Here is a 21,460-nt window from a genome sequence, read left to right as displayed (position 1 = left end):
GACAAAAACTTGAACAACAGCACACACACACAAAAAAAAAGGGTCAAAAACCTCTAAATAAAAGATAAATAATCTATTGTGCAAAATCTGTTTTGCTTACAAATGCACAAAATACCAAACTGTATCAGATGTGACATCACCCATTCATTGTGTATGAAATAATAGTGCTGTATGCAAGATAGAGTTTTTAATGACATCCAAATTTGGATAAAAGCCTAGCAGGTGATGTTTATATATTTATGCATGTACAAAGCATGAAATCCAATCAAGTCTAGAGCAGAACTATTTTAAAATCTTTTTGTAGAAAAACTGTTTTTAGTGTAGAAAGTGGTTATAAAAACAATTTTACTATGAGTAAAAATATTCTATTAAAAAAGAAACAACTAGCCCCAACATGCATGTTTGAGTGATACTCATAACAAAAAACCCTCCAAAAGTGCAAAATTATCATTTGTTCCAATCAGATTTAATCGTACATTATATTTAAAAAAGTATATCTTTGTTGTAACAATTGCAAAGCATTTTTAAATATTAATTTTTCAGTATTACATTTGCAGAATCTGTTATTATTTGTAGACTTATGTGAATGATAAATGAACAATTAAAATTTAGTAAGTCATGTTTACAATTAAAAAAAAAACAGAAAAGGATTTTAATGGCACCACATGTTGCTTACGTCATCTTTTATCTTTAATAAAGATAAGATAAAAGCTCTGGTTTTACATATTTTAAAAAGTAAGCGCAATCAATGTTAATAAATATTATAATGCTTAACTGTCTTAGATTCATCAGCTAAATTAAATTAAAACCCCACCCCATTATTTTTTTCTGAATGATTAGGTAATCAGTAGCTGAATATTTGCTACTACATGGTTAGTACGACATAAAACTGAAGCAGAACAAAAACAAGTATCAGGATTTAGGTCTGAGATCTAGCAGTACCAGATTTAAACTGACCTTTCCAGGGCTATCCAGTTTCTGTCAGGACAAGGTGGAAAGTGGATGACAAAAAATAAAATAAAAGAAATTTAGGTACCAGTCAAGGATTTATTCAGTAATTACATGATGAGATGAAACTGCATTTATGCTCAGGAGGAATGACAGGGTTTTTTGCTGAGGTTTTAAAAATATTTTTTTTACAAGCTTGACAGGGTTCTTAGCTGTTGTTTTAAAAACGTTTGGTATAATGACTGGAATATTACATGATGTTTTAAAACACTTTTTGATGATTGATAAGACCCAAATCAATATTTCATGCATCGCTGTAGAAGTTCTTAAAAGTATTTTTAAAATGTTAATTTATTTTTAAAATGTTATTATTTAATTTAAATAGTTAAATTCTACAATATAATTGTTCACTTCTATAATTTAATTTAAGCCATGAATTTTAAAAACTTTTTTTTTGCATGGGAAAGGTGTTAAGCAATATGAATTAAAGCAGTTCTTTTTTTACGTCTAGTTAAGAGCATTGTTTTATAATTCCATTTCTAAAAAGTTGGCTAACGCACACAAGATAAAAATGTATTTGGAAGGGAAAATATTCTTTAGAACCAACCTCTCAGAATAGTAAAGGCTTCGTACATGCCAATTAAAGCTAATGGAAAAAAGTCAACAGTTGTCAAAACATAAATGATGACCATATTTCTTTAAAGAGATGTAGCTTTGATTTATGAACAGATTTTTATGGCACTAAAATGATCTTTAAAAATGTTAGACAAGTAATATCACAATGGTAAAATTTCACATGAGGATATAAAGAATGCTACTTAAATTTACAGTTTTCTTGTTAAATTACTATTAGTAGAAGCTTTGAATTTTGAAAGATTAAAATATTTTTATACAGAGGCAAAAAAAAAGAGTATTTTTGCTGGATTTAAATTTAAAAATATTCAAGTTTATTTTTTTAAATGTGGACAACAATCTTTACAGCCAGAACTTTGAAACAGTAAATACTGGCTTAAGAAAAATCTGGTAATTGACAAACAGCAAGCAGTTGAATATACAATTGCTGAAATTGAGCTAACCCATTTTTCGTGTTAAAACCTATAAATATTAATCGAGCACTTTCTACAACTACAAGATATTACTGCCCTGTATATTTTGTTAGGCTTAAGAAAATAATTCATAACCACTCGTACCTTCCACCTGCTTCGCCTTCAGGGCCCTTTCCTTTGAGTTTCTGTACAAGTTTAGCACTGCTGCGCTTCAACGACGCCCTCAATTTGGTAAATGAACCGCTACGTCGCATCCTTCCACTCTGATAGGTCATTTAGATAACAGGGCAATGTGATTTGAATGATGATGGAGGTTTATGAAATGGTGGATGCGGAGAGTTAGGATGAAAAGTATGACAATGTTCTATTTCTACCATATTCCATTTACTGCTTTTTTTCTGTATTATCATTTTAGCTTTTCTTTGATTCAAAATTGTTTTAATTATTTTATAAGAATCTTTATTTAATGTAATTGAATTTTTTATGCTTAGAGCATTCTTATATTTAGAAATACGATCAGTATTGAACTATTTAAAAACTGGTTAAATCAGGTATGTTATCTAACAAGCATGCAAGTACACAACAACAAGAGGAAAAGTGCAAAAGAAACCTAAGACACCAAAATTGATTTTTTTCTTGAGTAAATTTTTAAAATTCAAAGAATTAATAAAAAAAATTAACTTGTGCAGATTAAGAAACTACTAAATTTACATTTGGATAACAATAATTGTATTTTAAAAATGTGTTTTAAGTTATAAGCATAAAATCTAGTAACTTGTTAACACCAAATTAGTGTTAGTTACATTTGTTATTTCACATCATTTACTCGACCTACATAAAATTACAGGAACACAACACTAAGCACTTAACTACAAAGTATAAGCACTGCCAAGTGGTCTCTCTCTCAGTGAAAATGGTACATTTAGTAAGGCTTATTACTGAAAGCTCCACTAAAAGATACATAAATAGTCTTGTATTAGATAATTTCTTAAATAAGTCAATTGTACACTATGCTTGGTATTTCATCAGTGTTTGCTGGTCTGGACAATTTATTTTAAACTTATTGGAAATGTATCAAACCGCAAATGGATGAAGAAATAGAAAAATAAATGTATGAGAGAAAAAAGATATTTGAAAATGTGTCTTAATTTCCATAACCCTGTCATGCAAACAGCAAACAGTGATCAAATGTGATAGTTTATTTTGACATCTAAAGCAGAATCAAGTTAAACATAAGGATTATAAAAATAATATACCAAAACTTACGTTGATTTTTAAAAAAATTTAAAAGCAGAATGTTATTTTGGTGGGTTTTTTAAAACAACAAATAATTATAAATTGCGCATTTTTTAATCAATTTAAAATCTATAAACTAGGATGTTTATTTTAATTGTCTAGAGTGATTTTATGAACTACTTCTTAGGATTAGAACGAATTTATAAGGGGGTGGTATGTGAAGAGTATGCACTTATAAATTAAAGAAATCTTAATTAAAACTTTTCAGATACCTATTATTACTTATGGCTTTTTCTTTAGAATAAGCTAAGCTTTTTATTATTCAAAAACACATTTATTTATTGAAGCTAATTACTAATTTTAAAAACATTTGTGAAAATAGTTTTTCAGTCTAGTATTTTATTTTTAAAGAATCAGTTTGAACTTTTGTTAAATACATACTAATCAGTATACACAAAAGATTGTTCAAAGGAAAAGAAAGCAAAAGCAAACAACTGTCTTGATAAACTATATTTTCACTGAGAGACAACAGAGAAATCTTTCCAATAAATTATTTAGATTGTTGTTTTTTCCAGTGTACTCGAGAAAATAAAAAATTATTTGCAAATAAAAATAAACATAAATAAACAGTGCTTTATTTATTTTTATTTTTCAATTCATGTTCCAGTATTCCCCAAAACAAAAATAGGATAAAGGTGATTGATAAAAAAAAAAAATGGGAATAAAAAAAGCAGCTTAGAAACTGGACTGGAATAAGCTGTAGTGAGACTGCTGCTGGCTATTGGAAAGTTTCAGGTCGAGGAGGCAGTGCTCATACTCACCCCGTCCCCTAGCCACAATCCACTACTCACATCCTCATTTTCGTTGGGGTCAGAGGGCCCATGCCGAGCAGCCACGCGGCCTCTGTTGGAGGCAGGCGGGGTGTCATTTATACCCAAATCTGTTGTGAGTTTGCCGATCTTCCCACCTGTGGTCAAAGCCTACGCAGCCAGAGGAGGCAACCAAAGAAAGAAAACCTAACTTTATCGGGAGGGATATAGAACTTAAAAAAAAATTTGTCATGCCCTACATTGTTTATCCACAATAACTGGGGGGAAAAAAATGACCTGTAATTCAATTCTATTCTTTTTCTTGTGTTTTGCAGGCATCAGAATTGAACACACACAAAAAATGCTTCAGAATACTAAAAAAGAAACAATCTTAACATGCTGTAGGTAAGAGGGATGGTTGGAATAGTGTGGTAACAATTTAACACAAATGTAGACAATCTTTTGATATCTTTAGTGAAATGCTCTCCATGATTTCAACAGTCTTATAAAAATTCAGGGTTGTCTGTGAACTGGGATGTTATGCAAAATATTTGTTTAAAAAATTCTTTACCCAATGATGTGTGTTCTGATGCCTACTTGCAAAATAAATAAAGGGGAATAAAGGTAACTTAAAAATGTAAATCTTGAAGTTTATAAACAAAACAACATTATACTGGACGAATCTGTAAATGTGGAGAGCCATTTCAAATGTTCATCAAATATAAGTTCATAATTCTCTGGAGAAAGACAACTGTTTTTTTTTAAATAAATAAAAAAAGAAAATTTAACATAACGAAACAAAATGGAACAAAAAAATTAATAGTAAGAAATGTTAACTACATGTTGCTAAACTTTCACACCATGCATATAATACTACAATTAAGCTGCTGTGTCGTGCAAGGAATATGTGTAAGGAAAATGTGTATCATACATCTAGCAAGGCTTTGCAATGTGATTTATTACAAAAAAAAAATTCTAATAAGACTAGCTGTGATGATTTGCCTGGCAGTTTGTCAAAGTTTAGTAATTTTTTTTTTTCACTTTTAGGGTTAAAATTTTAAAATTCCTAATTAAACAAATTCAGTAAAATAGATAAAAATTACTAGCTTAAGAACACACCTATATAAATCTTGAAGAAAGTTTAGCAACAAGCAACACATTTTTAAGAAAAATAACAGCATAAATCAAAGCATAAAAATACCACTAAGTTACCAAGATGTTTAATATGGCATGTACACTCATCACACACGTGCATGAATACACTTATCCACTGTCAATGATAAAGTCACAGGAAGATGATCAGAGACAAATGAAAGAGAAGGACTGTTGGGGGACCAGATCAGAGTGTGTGTGGACCATTAGCAGCATTCACCAAAATGGGGTGTTGTTGAAGGCGCTCGTGCTGTAGTGAACAATCCTATAGTTCAACCAATACCCAATACATTTTATACGACCCTTTTTACTTTATATTAAAATTGCTGTAAAAATCTTATTTGCATGAAATGTGCTCTTTATAAGGTAAAAAAAAAAAAAACATAAATTAAACTTTTAACCATAATATATGTTTAAAAAAAATCAGTTTTCTCTTCTTGCTAACACATTAAAAATAAATTCCAAAATTTAAAGAACCTCAGTGGTTCTGTAAGGGAACTCTCAATGAGCTGATGTGTCATGATGAGTGAATTGATGCTAACATACACCACTAACTTGTCTTATTTCTACATAGATACATCATTCTCTACTTGATTAAAATAACTAGCAAACACGTGTTTACATAATCAATATAAATTGATGTCATCTAAGGAAAAAGCATTCAAAATGGTTAAAACATTATGGAGGTAGTTTCAACAATAAAACTTTTTTATGGGTCTCCTATTCATTCAAAACAGTCATAAAACTCCATTGAATACTGTTCAACAAGGATACATTACACACAGCTTAGAATATTTTGCTGCTTGGCCTTATATAAAACATGATTCAATTCAATGTTTTTATTATAAGTAGCTGCTCAAGGTATATAAAAAAAATTCATTGAGTTAACAAGGATGACACGGCTCAAAATATAGAACTGTACCTCAGCAGTAAAATTGTGCATGTGCTTGACATAAACTATACAAAATGTATTTAAAAATTAATGAAATTAGTTGTCCGCCTTCTATCCCGCAAAAAATTTCCTGAGAATAAAAATAAGGTTCACAGATCTATCAGAAGCAGCTTTCAAAACTGGGTGCAAAACCCTTAGAGCAGCAACTGGCCTCCTGAAATTCCAACAAGCAAATGTTTAGGTACTCACATTTTTCTTGGACTTGATAGCACATTCCTCCAGTGTTTCTGCAGCCTCGTACTTTCCCTGTCTCCGGTAAAGGGCACCAAGATTCTTCAGTGTTGTGGTAACAGTTGGGCTAAGGACAAAATTAGTGCCTTTTTAAAATTCTTTGAAATACTTACTTAAATGAAACAACTGTTGACTACTTTTCTAAGAAGTTACCACTCATATATAAAACAGAAAAAAACAACATACATTTATGTATTAAACCAATTTGAAATACAGGCAGTAAAAAAAAGGCTTACAAATAAATATTAAATTTATTATTCACAAAGTGATAAATTACTCAGCTGATCATCTTTACCTGTCAACTTTGGCATTCTTGTGCCAGCCACCATATTCTGGCAATGGAGGTCCACCTTCTTTACTTTTACCCTAACAATACATTTTTAAATTGTTAAAAATTTTGTTTATCAACAGAGAAATTTTACCAGGTAGATTGATCAAGCACTTAAAAATGCAAAATATTATACCTTATTTTCTTCTCGTTCTTCGGCTCTCATCCATATAGGTTTATTTTCACCTAGGCAAATCAAGTCAGTTTTTAAATGCATTTCTATTTTAAAAGTGGTATATAAAAATTAGCTAACAATCTAAAACATGTAAAACTTTAGTACTCGGATTATTTTTTTTTAACTATTATATTATACAGAAAAGTATCTTACAGTTTCATCTCATAAGCTGTAAAAAATGTCAATGTTTACCTTCAACTTTCCCAAATTCTTTTTCATGTGCTCTTGTTAAAACTTCTTTATATAAAACTTCTGCTTGTTTGTATTTGCCTTGCTTCAAATATGCTGAAGCCTATAAATTATTTATATTATGTCAAAAGCATTTATATTTGAAAGACTGGACAATTTAAAACATTTTTAATTATTAGCATTGATCTAAAATATATTGCTTTGAGGATAAATGTTTAAACAATATTAATTATATACTTTTTTGTGATTAATTTTTTTTTAAATAAAAGAATTGTAAAATTAAACATGGCAATTTAAAATAGTAAGATGTAATTACTAAAATAAAAATGTTAATGACAAGAAAAGCAAATATTAGTATTTTTTTTAAAAAAGGCAACATAACACCACATTTAAAAAAATAAAAAGGGACTATTTTTGATGAACAGATTTCAAAAGATTTGAAATATTTAAAAAAAACATCCATTCAAAAACAATATCAAAGTAAATTTACAAAACTTTTTGAAAGTAATATTAAAAAAGCAAATAATTTTACTGTTATAATTAAGGTGAAACTTTAAACTTTATCAATGAGAAACTGTTACTGATATGATAATCTTACTTAGATCCTAATGCCTAAGTCAGTGAGCACAACAATTAAACTAAGGATAACAAAAAAAAATAATGCTAATGGCAGTAAAGAAAACTATCCTTGGGAACATTGTAAGATATAAAATAAATATTAGACCTCACTCCTAAAAACAGGATTTCTTTTTTTTAATGAATACAAGAGTAACTTATTTCTGGCAAAATCCTTGAGTAGTTAGTTGAGGCATTTTTAGTCATTCTCTGGGCATACGCAGCTTACCAAATTATTCTGAGTTTTCACAACATTAGGATCATCTGGCCCCAACCTTTTCTTGTATATTTCTAATGCTCGTAGGTAATATTTTTCCACCTGGAAGCAGCACGTACACCCATAACAATAGGAAATAAAAAAAATTACAACATGACATAAAAAAAAGATTAAAAACATTTATGGAGCATGCAGGAAAAACAGTAAATCCTTCTGAATGGCTTTAGATTAGTTTTTTTTTCCTCAAGCTTTATTTTAAAAACAAAACACTGACCAATATTATCCTGGTTTAAAATTTTTTTAAATGACAGGATAGCTGTGTTCAGAAAGATTTACAAACAAATCAAATTTTTAAATAAATGATAAGGTTCCGGTTTAAAATTGTCATGTGAAGTTTGAAAATACGACAATTTTGAAGATAAACAGCCATCACTGCTGATGATTCATGAACTACTTATTTCTGTTTTTATTTTATCAACACTGTATAAAAAAAAATTGTCAAAGAAAGAGTCCCATAAACCAATAATAAAAAAAAATATTTAAATTACATACGAATAATTTTTAATTGTAAAAGGTTGTGCATCTATAATATTTTAAAAAGATTAAACTGAAAATTATTTTTAAAAATTAACTTGTTTTTAAAGGATTCTTAGCATCACAAGTATTTTATATACAAGTGTTCAAGTCTTAAAAAGTCTTTACAAGCAATCTCCAATGACAAGTTTCTAAATAGACTAATCCACAACCTTGCACATTTAAAAAAATTTTTTTTTATTAAACACCAAAAGCAGCCATGGACATTAATAGCACATTGACCAATGAAACTCCAGGGGGGCCTAGTTCTGCCTTGATGTCTTACCAAATTGTTTTTAGTTTTAGCTACATTAGGGTCATCAGGACCCAGCTTTTCTTCATAGATCTCAAGTGCTCTCTGATAGTACTGCTCCACCTGTAAGCAACATACTCTTTAGTTTTAATTTTAAGCTCATGGTAACTCTACCCAAGTACCAGCCAGCTTGTTCCATACATCTGAATGACAGATATTTATGGCGTTTCTTCTTATAAAAACAAATGCTGGATAACTTCAAGATGCATCAGTCTCAGCTCAATTTTATCTGAGAAATTCTAAGAAATATTATTTTTTTGAGATGCAGAAATAAACTTATTCTTCCAAGTTGATGTTCCTCACTTAAGATGCATTACATCACACTGGATAATAAGACAACTGTTTCAATGATAACTGATATGAACATATTGTCTGTGAAGTGTACCCAGCATGTGAAACACACAATGATCTTACCTCCTCATACTTGCCCTGATTTTGACATAACAAAGCCAAATTGTTCAATTGCTTTGCTACATCAGGATGGTCTTTACCTAGTACCTGTAAAGAAAAAATAAAAATACAATAAATATATGGGCTTAAACTTATCCATTTATTAAAACATGATAAAATTCACCGATATATTGCCAACCAATGTAAAAACCCATCATTACAAAATACTTAAAATAAAATTGTGTTTACAGTGCAGAATGTTTTAACGAGTGAAAACAATCTTTTAAAAAAAATTTTGATAAAAGGAAAGAATGTTTGAATTGGTTACCTTTTCTCTAATTTCTAATGCTCGTTTGCACAAAGGTTCTGCTTCTTTGTATTTGCCACGTTTTCCATACAAAACAGCTAAATTGTTTAATGTGGCAGCCACCTTGATAAAGAAAACAGTAGAAACTTGTAGAGTATGTTTATTATTACCATTATAAACAATGTTCATAAAGTTTAGAATTTTTACAATCATTTAAAAAACTTTATCAATATTAAATTATGTTATTAGAAAATATTTTCAGGCGTATGTGACTGACTGATATTAACAGTCAGTTCATTTTAAAGGTTAAAACATTTGAAAACAGTTTAAATTAATACATATATAGTACAATTAATAAAATGAGAACAGAAGCTTAACCTAAAACAGTTATAAATAAAAATCACCAACAACATAATACATGTAAAAATCCTTTAAAAAAAACAGACATAAAAAATTCAAGTACCTAAAAATATTGGATATTTACTAAGAGGGGAAAAGCACACTACCAATGTAAATGTTCAGATATATATATATATATATATAATTTGTCTTATTAGATCTTTAGCTTGCATGCTAGAATCCTTAGTAATTCACTGCTTACTTAATGAGCTAATTCATAACCAAGCATGATTTGAATAGTGTGCTTTTCTACGTTTAAAGCATTAAATCCTTAATGATTAGTTTGTGCGACATACATTTTAAAAAGTGATTAATCAGTAAAAGAGCAAGCCCAAACCTTTCAATGAGGCAATACGAATGAGCCTGATTACATTCAATATATAAATCTTATCTCTGACTTTTAACAAAAACATTGCTGCTTTAAACATAATTAGAATGCATTAATAATTTTGTGGATTAAAAATTGTTCAGTATAGTATTTCATCTATAACAATCAATAACCTACAGTAAGATTGGCAAGCACTACTTTATTAACTATTTCTATGTTAACCACATGCCCAATACTAACTTTTTACTAATAACTGAATAATCAAATATCTAAATTACATTTTCAAATAAAATGAACTAAAATTGATAGCTGAAGAGTTAAGTTAACCTTTTTTTTTAAAAATATTTAATATATGTAAAATAAATTCTTGTTCATTAAATGGAAATTTACAATTCTTAAAAAAAACCGCATCATTGTTTGGAAGATAAATTAACATTGAATAATAAATTAAATTGAATATCAATGCTTAGATTAATTAAAAGAAAAACCCAAATCAAAAACACAATGAACAAAAAAGATAATAAGATTTCTCAAAACCAAAACATTGACTGCATTCTTGTAATTACTAAAGATTTGTTTAATACATAGTTTAGGCCGCATTTGTAATGTAAAACAACATTTAAAACTAGTTTCCTAAATCGTAGGCACAATACAGCTAATAACAACAAAAAGGCTAATTTTTGGGGGTAAGCAATGAGTATTTAAAGAAACATTTCAAAATATAGAATTGATATTTCAGCTCTTTTGTTTCCATTAATTGTTTAATAAAGGAAAGGGGAGGGTAAAGGAATCACATTAGTAAAATTTTACATCTAGGATGGGAAGAATGCATGTAGGGTATTTTACTTTCTAGTTATATTTCAGAAATTTATGAAAATGATGAAATTACTTTTTAAAATTATCAGAATATTTGAATAGCTTTCTCTGTAAAAAATCTAGCCAAACATAAATTAACACAATAAATAAAATGGGAGATCTAGAAACCCTAACTACAAAAAGAAATGTCCTTTCCTGACAATAAAGGCCTTGTAAACAGAGTATTTATAACACTGAAGCAACAAGGTTTCCAGTAAAAATGAAACAACTGAGATAAAAAAAACAAAAGAGTTTCAAAACACAGGGCTGAGTGTGACAACAACATGCGAGCGTCAACATGGACTGCTCATGCAATGCAGGGTAAGCAATCACCGCCTAGTTAACTCACAGCTGGGTGGTCAGGGCCTAAGGTCTTCTCACGAATGTTTAGGGCATCATTGAGTAGATTGGCAGCTTCCTTGTATTTTCCCTGGTCCCTTTGCAAGTGCGTAAACAAGAGGAGTCAATGTCAAATTCATAAAGAGAAACAAAGAAAACAATAGCCAAAACAGTTGGTAGGCCTCTTGTGCAGACACTGGTTCCTATCTTGATTCTGAAAACAAGACCTGATCAATTTTTTTGAAAAGCAGAACTTTACATAGGCCAGGATTTTTGCTTGACTTAAAAACTCAAGCCAAATTTTAAAATATTTTCTTTTTATAGTCCACCAGTTTTGTACTTGAATTAAAAACTCATCAAAATTTAAAGTAATTAAAAAAAAAAGCCATCAATATTCCTGACTGGTTATGTAAAGCTCAGCATGTTACAGATTAGTAGGATGTAAGAGAAAACTGCTCACTCACAGCAGGATGGCTATTGCCCAGTGTTTTCTCTCTGATGATTAAAGCATCATGAAGCAAGTTGCCTGCCTCTTTGAATTTACCCTGATCTCTGAAGTAACATGCAAGTTTGAGTTAAACATGAACTTTCAACACGATTGAAACTACTTTTTTATGGTATATTTATTCACCTTTCCTAAAACTAAAGAGAAATGTATTTATTTTTAAAAGGGTATTATTATTTTTTTTCACCTTAAATACACCTTAAAGAGAAATACTTTTTTTAAAAAAAGGAGTATAGAAATAGTTACAATTTATTTAAAAGCTACTGTTAGTTAAAACTGTAAACAGCTAAAGGCTGAATGAATGAAACAATTGAATACATTACCCATGTTTTTAGTATATAAAACTTTGTAAACTTTTTAGGAAATAATTTAAATGAAACATACACCTAAGGCTTATTATTTCTAAATATTAAAACTTTGAGTGTGCTTAAATTGCATACATTTTAACAAGCAATGCAGAAGAAAAAAAACTATTGTGGAAGAAATGCTGAAACATAAGATTAATTTAGAAAAGTAAAAAGGCATGTCATTCTTACACGTGATAGAATTGTTTGCTTTATTAAGGACATTTTTTAAATCAATCTTTTTAGTCATCAAGTTAATAAAATTTAAATTATAAATTAATAAGCATTCTTCCCTCCTCCCTGCAAGTTTATTCTTTAAGTTGTATTGTAAACTTAATAAGCACATTGTCTAACAAAAAGTGGGTACAAAACCTATGTCATCACAAAATTAATGAATCGACAATTTTGAAATCAATCTTTTTAGTCGTCAAGTTAATAAAATTTAAACTATAAATTAATAAGCTTTCTTCCCTCCCCCCTGCAAGTTTATTCTTTAAGTTTTAAACTTAATAAGCACATTGTCTTTAAAAAAAAGTGGGTACAAAACCTATGTCATCACAAAATTAAATTATTAACGTAACATGCAATAAAACCTGCCCTACCTGTACACAAGGGCCAGTATATTGAGCATGGTTGCCACATCAGGGTGGTCATGCCCAGAAGTTTTCTCAAGGTCCTCCAGGGCCTGTTTGCAGAGAGGTACCGCCACCTCATAGCGCCCCTGGGATGCATATTGAATGACAAGGTTATGGAGAGTGCGGAGTCTTGCGGGGATTTCATAACCGCCACTGGCAGCATGAGCCATTGCACTGGGTTGGGATGGGGAGAGCACTGAAGTAAGAAGAGACAAAACATTTTGTTACATTAATTTACATAGTGCATATAATAATGGCAGGAGAGGAGAGCTATTACTGAAATTAACAAGTAATGGATGTCTGGTTATTTGATATATTTTCACAATTCTGATGAGCATAAAACAAAATTAGTTTAATCTTTTCTCTGATCTTAGAGAATGTTTTTGTTTGTAGAAGTTAATGAAGAAAATAGAGATCAGAGATTTTCCATGTACCTTCTGGTGATTGATCGTCATCAGCATCTGGAAAGCCAAGGTCATCTAACTGTGATGGTGCTTCAGACTCTTTTTCTTCTTGTGGCTAAAAATGCACACAATGTATTAGAAACAAAACTAATTAAAACAGGGATTTAAAATGACTAAATAAAATTTATTTTTAAAAAATCATCATTAAAATTTAAAATAAAGACTGATTTAAAAGTTTATTGTAATTAAATATCCTATTTAAAATATTTTTTTCTTCTATTTTCATGTATGAAAGGTTGAAAGAATTAGGTTACTTATCTATTAGAGGTAATAATGAAAATACTTACAGCAGATGTATGACCATCGCCATCATCAAATTTCTTCATTTCATTCATGAACTCCAAGTGCTTTTTCTCTTCTTCTAGTGTTGCTACTCTTTGTTCACTAAACTGAAATTTAAAAAATCAAAAATCCCTTGATTATACTGGTACTATGTAATTGCTACAAATGCAGGATATCTTTCTTACTGTTTAACTACGCTGAATATTCAACACAGAAGAAAATTTAAAGCAACAGATAACCAAGAAATCTATAAACAAGGAAAGTTTTATATCTGGAATCTACAAGACACATTAAAGGCTTACTTGTAATTTTTGTTGTGTTGTAGCCAGCTCATCCCTGAGCCAGCCGTTTTCTTGGCAAAGTCGCCGAACTTGAGCTCTAAGTTTTTGTTTTTCAGCTTCTATCTTGCACAAGTAATTAGACAAGTCCATCATAACCTGGAAGAGATTTTATATGTATTCATGATAAATGAGTCTAAATCTTACTCTTAAAGATAAAAAAAAAAGAAAATTTCATTTTATTCTTGGGCACAATTGTAAAAAGGGTACATATCTATTTAATCATGAATAATTTTGTAAAAATTAATACTTTTCAGGAACACTATTTGCTTTGTCACTACCCAATAAGTATTATACAAGAAAACAAAACTTGGTAAACTAATTTTGAAACTGCCAGCAGCAAGAAGCAAACTTGACTACCAACCTGGCCCTCTCCTAGCCCAAGCTCTATGGTCTCAAGCGACCTCTGTAGTATGTTAGTTTTCTCTTCAACGAGATTCGTGTCTCCATTCTCCCTCTTGATGGTTTTCATGGAGGACAAAAGTGTGTTCAGAATTTGTTGGTAGTCATTCTTCAGGGTGTCTAGACCCTGTATCACTGTTCTGGTATTGCTGACAATCTCATCTTGACTGAGGGCGGTCATCTTGCCAATCTCCTCAATTTTTTTTCTAGAGCAAAAAAAAAAATAAAATGGATTTGACGTTGAGTAACTAAGTAAGTAATATTTAAGCAGCAAGAACTATGCTAACATGATATAGATTATAACAATGTATTATAACAATATCAACATTTTTAAACCACCTGTGTAAATAAAACAAAAAACAGGTAGGGCGAGAAAGGTTTTCTTGCTTTAGTAGGAAGTAAAGTCATTAATGTTATTGTTTTGTTTCCCTTACATATAACAAATTACAAGCCAGTCAATAAAAACTAAAGCTAAGTTAGACATTCTTCAAGTTCCAATCACTGAAGAAAACTGTGAGAGATCACAAAACAATAAACACTACCACAAGGCTTCTGTTGAAGCTATTGTCACTCTAATCTCCTGCAAGCACCTCACACTATTGGACATTATACAATGTTTAAAACAAGGTTGTTTTGTTTCTCTATCAAAAAGAAAGCAGTATTATTTTCCACTGGTATCATTAGATGCTACAATATAAAACATAACAAATTTTATTTTATTTTTTGTTCACACAATATTAGTTAATATGTCAATCAAACTAGAAATGTGATTTGTTGCATAAATAAAAAGTGATCAAAGATGTACTTATGGATTATTTTATATACAAAACAACCCAATTATGAAAATTGAAACACAACGACAATAACCATGTATGTATGCTGTCATAAAATGAATCAGATCTCAAGTACTTAATATATTTTAAAATTAAACAATTGACTTCTAGCACCTTTTAACATTACACTGACTTAAGTATAGCTAAGTCTATAACTCCATGCTCTAACTTAAACCAACAATCCAAAACAAGCACAACCAAGATCCAATTTTCAGCTATAGACAAAGCTTCACCTAACTACTTACACAATCCAATCATTCAGGTGAAAAGGCATTAATTTTATACAACATTTTCATAAAATTATTTTAGGAATTCCAGCAACACAAAAGCTGTGCAGCCACTTAAGAAGATATAAATCTTGGACTCAATTTCAGCAAATTGTTATTGAACATTGTAAACATGATAAAACAATGACTGTCAAGCCACTTGTTTCAAATACCAGCTCTCCTAGGTACCCCACAAAAACAAAAAAACACAAGTGTAGGGTAAATTGAGCTTGGTCGATGAATCAACAGAGAAACAGAAGCCACTAGATTTTTTGTTCTCCATTAATATTCAATCATTATGCTGGAACACGACCAAATGGGAAGAGCTACTCCATTGGCAATGTTGACAGAGTGAGGGGGACAATCAGTCTCATTGCAGACCAAATACAAGAGATAGAGCTACTGAACATGGGGCAGTTCAGTTGCAGTTCTAAACTTATAATTGCCACATTTATCAGAAGTTTGAAACTAAAAAACAACTATACATATTATACCATATCAAATTGTAGACCATAACTAGAGAAGGATGCACAGAACTTGTGCCTGTTCAGTTGTAGTTCTATAACTTTTAATGGCCACATTTATCAAAAGTTTGAAACTAAAAAACAACTACATATATCAAAGCTTGTCTAACTGTAGACCATGAACTAGAGAAGGATGCATATAAAATGGAGCAGTTCAGCAGTAGTTTGAAAGTAAAAGAATTTAATGTGTCAAAAATATTACTTACACTAACCTTAATAACAATTTCTATAAATTTATAAAGAAATGCACAATAATTAAACATCAATGTACAATGTATTGGTATATCCTCAGTATTCCCTTCAACTTATTTTTCTACTGGTACATTCCCTTCTGGTGAAAGCTTATAAACAACATTGACCCAACCACTTATTGAAAGATTTTCAAGATGGCAACAGATGGGTGATTGAATGATGAATTCATATCATCTGCATTATGGCTGTGGACTAGAGGCTACATTTTGTCAATAGCTTTGTGAGAGAAACATTCTGTTGCTTGTTTATCAGACTAATATTTTCACTGGCAGGTACTCATTTCATACCCCACTAAAAAGTAGCGCCAGCCATATTTATGTGGGCCTTTTTATGAATTTTATTTTATTTATTTTTTTAGTAATTTTTTTTTCTGCTATTTAAACACAGCCTTTTGGCAAGTACTTCAAATATCACAGCTATCATTAAACTGACAGATATACACAGAGAGAAATACCCACTTTAAATGGAGACACAGCAATTGTTAGATACCTCAGAGAGGTAATCTGTTTGAGGGGAAAAATCTCAAAGAACAAATTAAAAATTTCAGATATTTGAACTTTTGGTTCACTAAGCTGAAACTATTTTCAACGGAATTCAAGTCTTAGTGTTAACTATGGTTTCTTCACATCATTAGGAAGACTATTTGTAGTACAATAATGCACAAAACACATGACTCATACGGGTAAACAGATTAAGCTGTGAAACATGTGACAGCTACTTCAGTTCTGGGTTTTAAAACTTTTTTTTTACATTTCAAGTGCCCAGTTGCTAACCACCTCAAGTAAATAGCCTGATTCGGTTGAAAAGGGTGGCTGAATATAAGAGATATTTGTTTGCATGCAGTAGCCATTGAATCATAATGTCCTTATTCACCTTGTAACTGAACTTGTTATGATAACTGAACATACGAGACAAAGAAAGGCAGAGAATAGATGAATAACAACATTCAATACCAGTAACTTAACACATAAAAAAATGTTAAACCAAATCATTCTTTTCTTTCTATACCACTATCCTCTACAGAAAAACAACAAAAGATTATTGCAAATGACTAATACTATGAGTAGCATAAACAAATATTATATTATTATATTGAGATTATTTCTACTTTTTAATTAACAGAAAGCTTACCATAAATGAATTGTAAACAATAAAAAATTTTTTATAGAAAAAAGCACTAACTTCAAAGGAACTGTCCTCGTTTAGAAATGCCAGTTGGTTTTAAAGAATTCAACACATTCTTTTAAAGAATTCAACTAATTCTTTAATAAATTGTGAGGACAGTGCACACTGTCAACTACTGAAGCTACCAGTTGATCACAGGAAGTAGAAGAGATCATTAGCATTCACTGTTAACATCTGCTGCACTCCATGTCTATTATTCATCGGGGATTGTGGGCCTTAAATTTTCCCCCCACCCCTCTGCTTTACTCTTACCAACACCCACAGTACATATGCGGATTGTGACAGATGACCACCTTAAAAAAAGGTAAGCTGTCTGGCTTTGTCAAAACAAGGTGATCAATTCTACATAATGTCATTCACGGTTTTCGCTTTAGAATTTTCTTTCTCCATTTATTAACATTTTAAAAATATTTTGTTTATTAGATTATATAGATTATATAAGTAACACTAAAACATGATTTTCTCTGTAGAGTAATGAGAACATATTTTCTAACCAATAAATAAACAATATATGACATGAAGTAGCCTACATTGAAGGCCAAAGCAAAATATGACATACACATCATGAAAGGGAAGTAAGAAGGGTCATTATAAATGCCCCTGGGCCATCCAATAATGGTAATGATGAACATTTCAGCCAGAGAAGAAATAAACCGCAAGCACTAAAATCAATATAGTCTGGCTATGACAATGTAGTGGCAAGGTGCAAGTACTAAAAATAAAACTGTGAAGTGGTGTAGAGAAAGGTTGTGTTACATCAGGTGGAGAGACATAAATTTACCCAACAAATTATTTTTTAAATGCAGATACCTATCCGTTTAAAACCAAAATTTTCCACACATCAAACTGAAAGTGTCAACTTTATCCCAAAAGACCAAGGATAAGTCAACTAGATAGAATACAAAGAAGAAAAACCTGACTACAACTGGTGATGGAAATGGTAGGTTAAAATCTCAAGCCTGAGCAGACAGAGAGAAAGAAACAGGGGAAACAAAATGTAAACATTAGCAGGTCAAGAGAGAAGAATGAATTATTTGTACAATTGTTTAAACACCAGTTTCTCTTGGTCTCTAACTGCCAGTGGCCTGGATAGATTTAACCCCCCCCCCTCCTCCCCAGACACTAATTCTACATAACTTACTTGCTAGTGGAACAAGCTTTTTAAAAATAAAACCCCAAAACTCACAACTTACAAGGCTTTGTAATTATTACTGTACAGGAGGGTAGAATAGTACCCAGTGGTTATAAAGGGGTCAGGTCATTAGCTAAGGTGATGTGCCCTGTGTGCATACATTGACACACAGACTAAATTACCATGCCTGTGATTCTTCAGCCTCCTCCTAATGCCAGGTTACATCCACATCCAATGCTAATAATGGGCTAATGTTCTCCCCTCCCCACTTACGTGAATAAACTACCCTATGTTTCTTCCACGCCAATCCCCAAATTATATTTTGTTAAGAAATAATTGAAGACCTTATAAAAGGTTGGTATATTTTTTTTCATTTAGAGAAATAAACTTGTTTCTGTTTTACTGAGACTAACGTTAAGTTACATCTTTATTATACACATGCAAAACTAGGCATGTTACATTATACTGCCTTTAAAAATTATATCAACCATTTACCATAATGACCCAGTGATCATTATACTCCACTAACAAAAACTGTATGGGATGGAGTGGTCTAGCGGTAGGAAGCTGGACTGCTAACCCGTAAGTCTCGAGTTCGAATCCGGGTTCAAGTCAGTCGACCTTCCTTGAGTCCACTTAACTCTGAGGGGTACCTAACTCACGTTAGGGAAAGTAAAGGCAGCTGGGCATAGTGGTGATCACACTATCTCTTCATATGCCTAGGTCACAGAAACAAGTGAACTCTACTTCACTTGCCCGATAGACTGTCAGGTTTGAAAAGGGAACTTTAATTTTTCAACAAAAACTAGTGCTTTTTTAAAAAAAAAGACTTGATTTCTAAAAAATACTACCATCTGTTTCAACGAAAACTTTTAAGGTCATGAGCCACTTGTTTCTAAAGCCAAAACCATAAAATGGTAAAGACTTTCTAAAGCAGTCAATGTATTATTCTGTTCCAAGATTGAGTCCACTGTACAACTAGCAACACAGGCTAGAGCAAATAAAAAGGCAAGTGTCTACCTACAAGACCTGTTAGACACAATGCACAAGACAATACAAGTGAAGGTCTCAGTTGAAAAAGTAATTTAAGTGTAATTTGATAGTTTTGAGAAAAATAAGATCAAAGTTTTTTTAAATGGATGTTAAAACATCAATTATTTTTCAACAGTTTTATTAAATTAAACCACTTGGGTACTTTTTCCATGACAGAAATTTTACAAGGATATAAAAGATGCAATCAAAGGTTATGCAGGTCTTAGCAAATTTTTTGATAAAATGTAACTGAAGTATCTTTTCCAACGAGCCCTTCAATCATCAATAGTCATCAGAGATGGAAGGAAAATAAATGACCAAAATGGTGGACAAGCAATAGCAGGCAACAAACATGAGCTCACAAACAGACATAAGCAATGATACATTCATCAGACATGATGATACAGAGTGACTCAGTAGTCTCAACAATACACTCCCTGTATTCAAGCAAGTAGTACTAATGTATCCAAAATATACATTATAATGTGACATTGTATATTATGCATATATTCATAGATACATTTAAGTTTACAAAAGCAATGATTAGGCAACATAAAACCAAAAGCCACAAAAGAAAAATCAAATGATTCAACAACCCCCCCAAAACAGAAGCCTTGAAAAAGCTGCTTACTCTACAAAGCCACTCAACACATGATGTCTTCACAGTGCACTTACTTTCTGTAGTTTTTGGCGGCCTCGGTATCCATTGTGTTAACAACCATAAGAACGGCTGGTGTAGGTATAGAGCTAGACCAAAAAACAGAGCTGACCGCTAGAGAACCCCAGGACAAGAACGTCTGACCAAGTTAGCAGCGCAGAGAGTACAACGGCTACAAAAAGAAGACGATCAGAATTCCACCATGATATAACTTAGGAAGCGCCACCAGCGTCAGGGGTGTATTGATTCAAATCTATCGTCTAAGAAAACCGATCAATCAAAGAATATCACATCAAAACGGGTTGATACTTTGTAACAATGTTCAGGTTTCAGATTAGTTCGTTTGAATGTTTAAACCTAGCCCAAGCTCTCAATGTACAGATACGGGTCCAATGTTTTGGTGTTCACTTTCCAATGGCTAAAATTCCAAAACGTTCGATCTCAGTGTAAAAGACGCAAGAGGGAAAATTAGGATAAATTATGCTTCATCACACCACAGCTCGGGTCTGCTCCCCCTTCTCCCCCCATAGATGACGCTGGAATGGACCAGCCCATGACGAAGCCCAAGGGGTGGGAGGGACTCGGCGACAAACTTTTCCCCCGGCTGAATCTACACCGCGTGAGGTTTTTTTTTTCCCTTTTTTTTTATAGCAGTGAGTCAGTTTTCAGAATGGTACATTGGGCGAATGGAAAAACCTGCCACCCCTCCCCTTCATGACAACAAACCCAAAGATACAAACAACACGCGAGCACAACCTTTAATAGAAACGTGTGGATATTGATTTTTTTTTTCATCCCCTCCCGACCACCGCGCCAAGCCTAGATATCCCTTCCAACCATCTTTGTCGAGGCATTCACGGCTGTGCCCAGTGCTCACATACACACGCGTGCGACGATCGATAACACGGGATGCGCGAGACGACCGACGCAGTGGATACAGAGAGAGAGAAAAAAAATGTCCCGATGCTTGCGATCAATTTTTAGAATCTTTAAATCATTTTTTTCATAAAAACTTCACACATCTCAAACTAATATTTTTTTAAATGTAAAAGATTGATAATGTAATAATTTTGAACATAATTTGTACAGTAGTTACGCAGATGAATATGGCCGTAGAGCAAATGTCGGAGACTGCCGACCCCGCACGACAAAGTATTGATCAAAATCAGGTAAAACAAAAATGTTTTACGGTCAATTTTTCATGCA

General features: G+C 31.6%; 1 protein-coding gene across 19 annotated transcripts in view; it reads right to left on the bottom strand.

Annotated features, from left to right (window-relative positions):
- Nucleotides 1–21,460, bottom strand: part of LOC131944065 (kinesin light chain) — a 34,769-nt gene that overhangs the window by 5,185 nt on the left and 8,124 nt on the right. For 4 of the 19 annotated variants that reach the window (XM_059304537.1, XM_059304538.1, XM_059304535.1 and 1 more), the window contains 16 exons: nt 14,335–14,578; nt 13,935–14,069; nt 13,638–13,739; nt 13,321–13,405; nt 12,854–13,082; nt 11,413–11,500; nt 9,503–9,604; nt 9,199–9,282; nt 8,758–8,847; nt 7,070–7,169; nt 6,839–6,888; nt 6,670–6,740; nt 6,333–6,441; nt 4,052–4,210; nt 2,139–2,257; nt 1,556–1,594 (listed from right to left, as the gene is read on the bottom strand). In XM_059304537.1, the coding sequence (XP_059160520.1) occupies nt 1,556–1,594; nt 2,139–2,257; nt 4,052–4,210; nt 6,333–6,441; nt 6,670–6,740; nt 6,839–6,888; nt 7,070–7,169; nt 8,758–8,847; nt 9,199–9,282; nt 9,503–9,604; nt 11,413–11,500; nt 12,854–13,082; nt 13,321–13,405; nt 13,638–13,739; nt 13,935–14,069; nt 14,335–14,578 (1,806 nt within the window). Of the gene's footprint in view, nt 1–676; nt 689–957; nt 979–1,555; nt 1,595–2,138; nt 2,258–4,051; nt 4,211–6,332; nt 6,442–6,669; nt 6,741–6,838; nt 6,889–7,069; nt 7,170–7,910; nt 8,001–8,757; nt 8,848–9,198; nt 9,283–9,502; nt 9,605–11,412; nt 11,501–11,866; nt 11,955–12,853; nt 13,083–13,320; nt 13,406–13,637; nt 13,740–13,934; nt 14,070–14,334; nt 14,579–16,207; nt 16,301–17,378; nt 17,402–17,429; nt 17,524–20,271; nt 20,813–21,460 lie in introns of those variants that run through there. The other 15 variants (XM_059304549.1, XM_059304539.1, XM_059304541.1 and 12 more) reach the window with 15 other exon arrangements.

Source organism: Physella acuta, unplaced genomic scaffold (genome assembly GCF_028476545.2).
Source record: "Physella acuta isolate Inbredline_101_S28 unplaced genomic scaffold, ASM2847654v3 ptg000480l, whole genome shotgun sequence".
NCBI lineage: Eukaryota > Metazoa > Mollusca > Gastropoda > Physidae > Physella > Physella acuta.
The sequence above is the reverse complement of the archived record's forward strand: the minus strand, read 5'-3'. Positions and strand labels throughout refer to the sequence as shown.